At 44.5% G+C, this 8,746-nt stretch overlaps 2 protein-coding genes across 4 annotated transcripts in view; one reads left to right on the top strand and one right to left on the bottom strand.

Moving 5' to 3' along the window:
* clgn (calmegin) overlaps window positions 1–3,211 on the top strand; it is a 13,985-nt gene extending 10,774 nt beyond the window's left edge. The window contains exons 11-15 of the mRNA XM_017432491.3: window positions 610–825; window positions 921–1,037; window positions 1,114–1,240; window positions 1,322–1,473; window positions 2,254–3,211. Of these exons, the coding sequence (XP_017287980.1) occupies window positions 610–825; window positions 921–1,037; window positions 1,114–1,240; window positions 1,322–1,473; window positions 2,254–2,325 (684 nt within the window). The 3' untranslated portion in view covers window positions 2,326–3,211. The remainder of the gene's footprint in view (window positions 1–609; window positions 826–920; window positions 1,038–1,113; window positions 1,241–1,321; window positions 1,474–2,253) is intronic.
* A 519-nt stretch (window positions 3,212–3,730) lies between these two features.
* scoca (short coiled-coil protein a) lies at window positions 3,731–8,168 on the bottom strand. Of its 3 annotated transcripts, none has more exons than XM_017432442.3 (4): window positions 7,980–8,168; window positions 5,520–5,591; window positions 5,367–5,447; window positions 3,731–4,332 (listed from the first exon to the last, which is right to left on the bottom strand). In XM_017432442.3, exons 2-4 carry the CDS (start codon window positions 5,536–5,538, stop codon window positions 4,190–4,192), a joined length of 243 nt encoding a protein of 80 aa, XP_017287931.1. In that variant the 5' UTR covers window positions 5,539–5,591; window positions 7,980–8,168; the 3' UTR covers window positions 3,731–4,189. The 3 variants fall into 3 exon arrangements, with proteins under 3 accessions (XP_017287931.1, XP_017287930.1, XP_024865380.1); XM_017432441.3 differs by lacking the exon at window positions 7,980–8,168 and adding an exon at window positions 6,923–7,074; XM_025009612.2 differs by lacking the exon at window positions 7,980–8,168 and adding an exon at window positions 6,927–7,070.
* Between the last annotated feature and the right edge of the window lie 578 nt (window positions 8,169–8,746).

Raw genomic sequence — 8,746 nt, 5'->3', positions numbered from 1 at the left:
ATCTTCGTGTTGAATCAGCGTTGTTAGCATGCTTCTCACTGCTAGCTCCACCGTGTTTAGCTTCGCCTCCATTGCCACAACGCGCCCCTCGGCCTCCTCGATTCGTTGGTTCGCTTTGTTAATATCCTCTCTTATAACATCTAGATGTTGTTTGTTTTCTTGTCTAAACTCTTGTACTTCACGTAGGATCATTTCGAGGTTAACTCTGGGTTTTTCGTTACCTTTTGGTTTTCCGAGTCCGTCTTTAGTGTTAGCATGGCTAACCATGCTAGCATGGCCAGCCGTTTGCTGCGGTTCGTCATCACAGTCAGACGCGTTTGGAGTATTTTTCTTGTTTCTTTCTCTTGTTTCCATCCTGTCCTGCGCTTGCTATCTTGCAATAAAGTTTCTGAGTAGTTATGATAGGTTGCAGGAGTTTTATAAAATCTTTAAGGAGGAGCGCTCTTCTTAAGCGGCCATTCGGTTGAAACCGGAACCGGAACCTCCGGGATTCTGGTTTTCAGAAGTGTCTTACCTGTTTGTGTCCTGACGAGCCGTGGGACACCTGTCGTGTCTGCGCTGCAGCTCCTCCTGTAACCGTGTCGCCTGTTTCCTTCGTCTTCCCTCCAGGGAGTCTGGAAGCCACGGAAGATCAATAACCCGGATTATTTCGAGGACCTGCAGCCGTTCAGGATGACGTCGTTCAAAGCACTGGGACTGGAGCTGTGGTCGATGACCTCAGACATCTACTTCGACAACTTTATTATCACGTCTCACAAAGAGGTGGCCGACCGCTGGGCTTCGGACAGCTGGGGGTTGAAGAAACTGGTGGCCAGCGCTAACGAGGTCAGCGTGCTGCCTAATGACGGCGTGTCGCTGCCTCCGTGTCGTTTGGTGTTTCTGAGGTAAAAACTCACAGCTTGATGTCTTCGTCTCAACAGCCCGGGATCTTTGCTCAGCTGATGATGGCCGCAGAGGAGCGACCGTGGCTCTGGGTGATCTACATCCTGACCGTGGGCCTCCCCGTCGGGCTGACTGTGCTCTTCTGCTGGCCGAAGGTACCGAGAGTTTCCCCGAACACTCAGGTTGGTACCTGTCAGAGCGTCTCTTTGACCTCAGCCACTCTGTCTGCAGAAATCAGATGACTACGTCTACAAAAAGGTGGACCTGCCCCGCGCTGATATAGAGGAGGAGGAAGAGGAGGAGGAAGGAGCAGCGGATGATGAGGAAGACAAAGCGGCTGAAGCTCCAGAGGAAGAAGGTTTGACCTTCATCTGATCGAGCCGAGGGTCTGAGCTCGGCTTCACCCTCACCGCCCTTCTCCTGGTTTCTGTTTTTAAAGCGAAAGAGGAAGAGGAGGTGGAGGACGGTGGAGCAGGAGGAGAGGACCTTGAAGGGGATGATGATGAAGAAGGGGAGGAGGAGGAGGAAGACGAAGTGGAGGAGGAAGAAGAAGAGGACAGTAAAGCTCCAGAGAGGACATTAGAAGACGAGGTTGGTTTGATCAAAGATGTTCAACACGAGATGAAATGTTTATCTGAACAAGAGCTGATGGTTTCATCTTCATCGCTGGAGAAATTAGGTCTAGATACACAACATGCAGGCAGGAGAAACTCCAACATGTCATCAAAACAAAAAGCCCTGAATCTTCGGTTTCTGAGCCGAGACTCAAACCTGAGAGCAAAGAATCCGACAGAACCCGGAGCCGTCCGCTCGTGTTTTCAGCAAATCATTTTTTTGGTCATGATTTCCAAATCCGTGTCTCGGGCTGAGCTCCTCGTACCGCTCCCACGTTTCTGATTTAATGCACTGAACGGAAGATTTTTAATAATTGCTGACATTTAGACCTGGACCTTCGCCTCGATGTTTCCTGTCTGGGTCAAAACGCAGCTCTACGGGAAGGAGTGAAAAACCTCCACGAGGAATTCTGTCCCCCAGCTCGTCCCGGTGAAATCCCTCAGAAGCTCTCAGGTTTGCAGCTTGAAGGTTTTTTGTGACAAACAGAACCGTGGCGAGCGCCTCAAACCCGCAGGAAACGTGAGGATAAAAAACTCCAAATGTCTGAAAAGCACGGTTATCAATAATTAATATGAATAAAGTGGCTGCTGCAGTTGGAGGCAGGTACAGTGTGGGTGGAGACGGGCACTAAAATAATGTGCACGGCCTGGAATACAGTTATGTGAGTCTGCCTGTTTTTTCATCATTCTGCGTCTCCAGCTGCTTTCCTCCAGTTTAATAATTTAGGCTTTTTTTTTTTTTTGTGCTCTGCTGCAGAAGGATGAAGGCGACGCTGCTGAAGAGAGCCACAAACAAGCTGTGAGGAAGAGGAGGGTAAGGAAAGACTGAGGAGGTGAAGCCCACATCTGCTGTTGTCCCCCCCCCCCCCCCCCCCCCCCTCCCTCCGTGGAGAGGAAGAGGAAGAGGAAGGGTCTCCTCCATCCGCCCAGGTTCTCAGTCTCACAGACCACTTCCTGTCCCGTCCCGTCCCCCACCCTGGAGATGTATGCATTTAGCTCTCCACCCTCCTCCACCTCAAGAAGCTGGCAGAAAACTCCGTTTTTTATTTTCCCACCTCGTCTCTTCGTCCCATCAGTCCGTCTCCCGTCGGCGACGCGTCATAAGTTAGCTTGTTTTTTGTCTCGTGTCCTCTTTTTTTCCCGAGGACGCGGTTTGACAGAGTTCCTCTCCTGCGTGGAGAGGACGCCGAGCTGCAGCGTCGACTTAACAAACTGGACTTCATGTTTAGATTTTAGATAGTTTGTAATCATGAGTCAGCTTTTTTTTACTGTTAAAACAAGCTGAGAATTAGTTCTAATAATCTTATTTATTGGTTCTGCTTTTGTTTTATGCCTGTACGGATTAAGGTTTAATATAAAAAGACTCGAGGCGGTCGTTTTGAACTATGTGCCACTGATGTGCTTATTTTGTAAATGTTAAATAAATAAATAAAACTGACATTATCAGAAGCAGCTCGTAGAAACAGCAGGTCCTTTTTACCGCCTTGGCCAGGAGTTGGAGGCTGAATAAATGATTTTCTACAGCTGGATGTAAAAATAAACACTTTCCCAGATTTAGAGCTCAGATTAGTTTGTTCACGTGGGAAAATTGTTTTTTTTTGTTGTCTGAAGCTTTTGTAGGTCACCCTCTCGCCACATGCTGGCACTTATCCCTGTTTACATTTGTTTGCAAATTGTACATTGCTCTTGGAAATAAAACTTATTTAATACGAAAACAAAACGACTCAAAAGTTTAATGAAAGAGGACACTTTTCTCTTTTTTGTTCACTTCTCTTTATTAAAGTGTATTTTCTCAGAGTCTCTTTAATTAAAACACGAAGTAGGCTGAAGTAGTTTCTCAGAAATCCTTTTTTATTCCCAAATCTGTGAACGTACCATAAATAAAAAGCTAAAAGCTCACCGATGAGCTTGTTACTGACCAATCGATGCCTCTCTGATCCGGAGTGATACGCTCGTTAAAAATATAAAATAACGACAGTAAACCGTCCTTAAAACTGGTCATTTCTGGTTAAAACTCTGGCTTTAACAGCATCTGCAGCAGGTTACGTTTCTCAGACAGGTCCGGTTCTCTGCCTCAGACTGAAGACGGGTTTAACAGAATGGATCGATATCACTCAGGGCCTTTTTACTGTTTGCTGCTCCGGTTCTCTCACTGAAAGCATCTCGGTTTTTTCCCCTCATCGACTCGAGCTGCTGAGCTCTACTGCTGCGAAAACAAATCTGAGTTTGATGCATTTTAGTGTTGAATTGATGACATTTTATTACATTTGCAAACCTGCATTACAAACACTTCAGGTGTCAGTCATATAAGCCGTAACTTTTACAGTTTTCATTCTGCTAAACACTGTTTATCAGCTTCTAATGGGAGGAATACAGACATGAGATCCAAGACCAACCTTAGTATCCGATCCACAAAATACTTTACAAAATAAATAGAATAAGACGGAGCCGTTAGCAGGGTATGTGCTCAAAAAGCGTTTGTGATTTTCATGATATTTTAACATAATAAATGTTACAGACAAAAAAAAATAAATGTTGGAGGTCCACAGGAAAACTAAGTTTTCTTAAAACAGAAAAAAATGCTGTGAAATAATTTACAAATGTTTTTTTTTAATATATTTACATGTTTTTAGTTCCTACTCGGGTTACAGAAAACTGACAGTTCTGCTGAGAAAACAAACCCATCTCCATGGTCACTTCCGTTTGCTCTTAGTGTCGGTGGTCTGGAAGACGCTGGAGGCCGACATCAGGTTCTCGATGTACTGACCCAACACCTGGTTCTCCGACTTTAACTTCAGGTTCTCCTCCTTAACGGCGTCGACTCGCGCTGACAAGTCTGAAACACAAAAACAAAGAAATTCTGATTAAACCGCTCTTATCCACCCGACATGTTTCTGGTTTTCTTTTTATAAAGTTGCACCGAAACTATTTTATTTTTAACCACAGGTCAGCTTGAAGCGGTTTCTTATGTTCAAGGTTCTGGTTTGTCTCGGTTACGTTTCTGCTGACAAGCAGACGAGTCCAAATGGATCTATAATGAATAAAGGATGAACTACACAGGCCTGTTCATGTCTGTTTTGTGGACACTAATCCAAAACTCAGTGTAAGCAGACATGAGCTTTAACACAGAATGTTTTCTGTTTAGAAACCAACATTTCCCTCAGGACTGTAGATCCAACCGTTTTGGTTCAGAGCTCCTCCTGGGAGAATCCAAAGACATTCTGGGTCCTCCCCGGGGTCTCCTCCCAGCATAAGACGTCCAAAAACCTCCGAAGAGAGGATCCCAGGAGGCATCAGACACCCAAACCACCTTGGCTGACCCAAGTCTGGCCCAATTCTTAGTTTTTCTGTTCCTGATAGATTTCCCTGCTGCCAGTAAGTTGAATTATTTCTTCTGCTAACAGGATTAAATTAACAACAACCAAAGTCTTGTTACGCTGCTAACACGTCTTTCAGTTCGTTAGGATCAATAAAGAATGTCTCAGACTTTTTTTTTTGCACATATTTAAAAACCAGTTTGAATCAGCTGTCTTAACTAAAATAAAAAATTCCTTCAACTATTCTTTACATTTTAGGCCCCTAACTGTTCTCTGCTTTAAGCCACGAGGGAAATATTTCTGTCCAAAAACAGAAACGGGACGGCGACTGCATTTAGATTTGCAAAAATCAAAAGATTAAAAAACAGGGACAAAGGTCAGCTGAAGAAGGAAACATTTAGTGACACAAAACCTGAATCCTCAAATACAAATAAGAGCATAGACTCAAGAGGAGGAAAAAATATTCAGGATGGTGGTGTGGCGTCTATAATGACCATCATCGTCCCATCAGGAGGAAATTAAACTTCAGTTCCTGGCTGGAAGCTTCTGTTACCTTCCAGTGTGTGCTGAAGTTCCAAAACTTGATTTATCAACCTCGTCTTCTCCTCCATCTCCACCTGGTTCTCCATGTCTCCTGAAACACAGTTTCACATATTTCAAATACTTTCAGCAACACTTTACAGGGACAGGGCGTAACGAGACGTACCATCTATGTCGCAGTTCATGATGAAAAGTTCGTTTTCCTGTTTAGTATACAGGGCTGCAGATCCACCGTCCGCTACGAGACAAAAGGGACAAAAACACACATCTGTAAACACGATGCCACATGTTGGATTGTTTCTGACCTACGAGATTTAAACCACAACAGAAGTTATTTTACTTGAACGAACGAGATGACGACTCTCTCAGGTCCTGGGTCAGGTCTGGGATAGATTATTTCTTCTATTTTTTATTATCAGATACTCCTCATATGCTGTAGATTCGTGTTTTTAGGCCTTTAGGTTATCTACTTGTCCTGTTTTCTAATTTTTTTTATAAACATGACGCACAACAGACAATCATATACTTGCATGTCAACTAAAGGCTGATTTTGTAGGAGCAAAATACCACTTTATATCTGGAATTTCAAAAAAGATGCTACATTAAAACTAGGTAAATTATGTCCTTAAGAGAAACTGCTAAACAGTGCCTAAAAATCCAGTTTTTTACAAAGTTGTTTGTTTAGTTACATAAACAAGATTGGTTTAATTTTTGAAGTGAGGTGTCTTTTTTCTGCTAAAATGAGTCGCAGTGATCTTTAGAAAATGCTCAAGTGTTAAAACTAGACTTAAAATGGAAGAAAAGGCAGCAAAGGTCAAAAGAAAACATTTGAAATATCTTCACAAAGCTTGGAGAAGTCAAAGATTACAACAAAGTTTGGCTCCTTCGAAGCAAAACAAAGAAATCCAGGAGACTCTGGACTTGAGCACAGAGCTGTAGGTCAGTGGTTCATGAACACAGTTTTTGTTTATGAACAGAAATCTGTTTCTAACCAACAAAATGCCGGTAAACAGCCTTGGCTTCAGTGTGGGCGATGATGGGCGAAGACGGGCGAAGACACCGCCCAGCCTGTCGTCAGATGTGATGCTGTCTCTTCGCTAATGTTTCCACATCACGACCTCTGAAGTCACAATTAACCGGACAAGAGGGTTCTGAAGCGCAACAGTGTGTTTCAGACAAACAATCCCACGTCTGTTACCCGGAGCCACCCGCTGCTCGGAGGCTTTTCAGCCGAAATGAAGCTAAACAAACGCGTCCGATAATAGGCGTATGCGAACTAGCTTAGCGAATAGCTATGCTAGCTACTTCCTGTTCGAGAAACGCAAAGCTAATTTCACAGCAGCGGCAACAAAAATAAAATTATCTTGTCAAATTCATCTTTTAAACCCAAGCTCTGGTCAATACATATTAGCTTTCGGACGTTGGAGACAGAGATGCTAACAGTTGCAAGCTAATTTCAGTTAATGGCCTAGCTTTAGCATCAAATATTGTTGTTTTTTTAATATCCGTCTGGTTTTAATTTCTTTCAGTGCATCCTGAAACAACACGGAACGTCGGAGGTTTACCCACCTACAGTGAAAAAGAAAAGTCCTTTTCGTTTATCGGAGTTTCGCTTTAAACACACAGTGTGGACGAAGAGGATGAGGAGGAATTTGATGTAACGAAGACCGTCACCGATCTGTGTGCGTTAACCACACCGACCACCAGGGGGCGCGCCAGGAAGTGAACGCAAATTAACGGCAGAGAAGAAGAGTCGCTAAAACATGCAGCAGTGAGTGTTTCTGTCCATCCACCTGTATATAATGTGGTAAACAATTTTATCCCGTCAAAGCATTATGGCAAGCCAACTTATCATATAATAGATACTATTTTACAACAAGTATGGCAAGCCAGTTCATCTTTTTATCTGATAGTTCAGTGATTCATGTCAGCCGAAGACATGTTTTTATGGCACAAGTTTATTTTTATAAGGCTGAGGAGGATGATAATGTTTTTGCCCTTGTCTGTGCGTGTCTGTTAGCAAAATATCTCATGAACCATTAGACCAGTTTTTAAAAAACTCTCAGAAAGTAATCATTGGAGGCACATCTACAACCGGTCAGTCAGATTCAAGATGGTCGCCACAGCCAATTGACTCTAAATCAACACAACTAACACCGCGTCAAATCTGAGCACATTACCTGTAAAACTGACCGAGTTAAAGCCGTTTTTGTTGTTATCGTTGGCTAGTCTCGATTAGCTACGGTGGCCATCTTGAATCTGGTTGACTCCAAAAGGTAATCAGGTGTAGAGGTACATCCAGCGATTACTTTCTGAACGTTTCATCGCAATCCGTCCAGTGGTTGATGAGTTATTTTGCTAACAGACAGACAGGATCTTGCTCGGTCTGTTAAAGCTCAGACTCGGTGTTGGGAATGACTCTTAGCTACTACCACACCAAATCTGAGTTCAGTAGCTACTTTTGTGTTTAGTGAGTCGATTAGCTGTGGCAGCCATCTTGAATGGGGTTGACTCTAAACGTTAATGAGTTGTAGACGTTCATCCAATGATGACTTCCTGAGAGTTTTTCTTAAAACCTGGCCAGTGGTTCATGAGATATTTTGCTAACCAACAGACAGATAAATACCTGAATCGTCTGCCAGAGAGATGGTCGTAAACGTCCCGTCGTCCTCGTCCTCCAGGACCTCCAGGACCTCCAGGACTCGAGTGTCTCTGCCGTCCTCCAGCTTGAATTATTTTCCCATCGATTAGAGTCTAAAACTTTGTTTTTCGACGTCTTGTTTTCCGTCTGCCTTCACACACCTGCGTCTGGAGTTACCTGCCCGACCTGACTGGCAGCTCAGGTTACACGGCTGTCGTGGGACTGCGTCGCCATGGCAACCCCTGAACATAAAACCTGCAACAATGGGACGGAGCGGCCTGCCACGGGGTCAAAGATTAAACTCCAGTGGGCCGTAAAGACGACACGCAGACGTGCCCTCGGACACTTTCTGTCAGTGGGAGGAGCCTGCAGCTGCAGGGTGGGACGGGTCCGAGATGGTTCCGTGTGAAAAACATTAAGGTGCTTTGTTGAACTTGCTCAAACGGAAAGCTTCTGGAGTCGAAGATGGCTGCATCTGATCTGTGGGAGCAGGCTGCACTCTGGTGGTGGAAACTGAACGCTGCAGATGTTTCAGCTGAGGCTGCACGGTGGAGCAGCAGCTTGGTCCGGGGTTAGACTCCCAGCTGGGGCTTTCCCTGCTGGGAGAGGGTAGAAGTGTTCTCAGGGTATCCTGGTTTCCTCCCACAGTCCAAAATCAGGCGTTTTAGCTTAACTGGGTACTTTAAATTGGCTGTAGATGTGAGAGTGAAGAGTTGTTGTCTCCGTGTGACGGACTGGTGACCTGTTCAGGG

Source organism: Kryptolebias marmoratus, linkage group LG3 (assembly GCF_001649575.2).
Source record: "Kryptolebias marmoratus isolate JLee-2015 linkage group LG3, ASM164957v2, whole genome shotgun sequence".
In the NCBI taxonomy this organism is placed as follows: Eukaryota; Metazoa; Chordata; class Actinopteri; order Cyprinodontiformes; family Rivulidae; genus Kryptolebias; species Kryptolebias marmoratus.
This window is presented reverse-complemented; position numbering and strand designations above follow the sequence as displayed.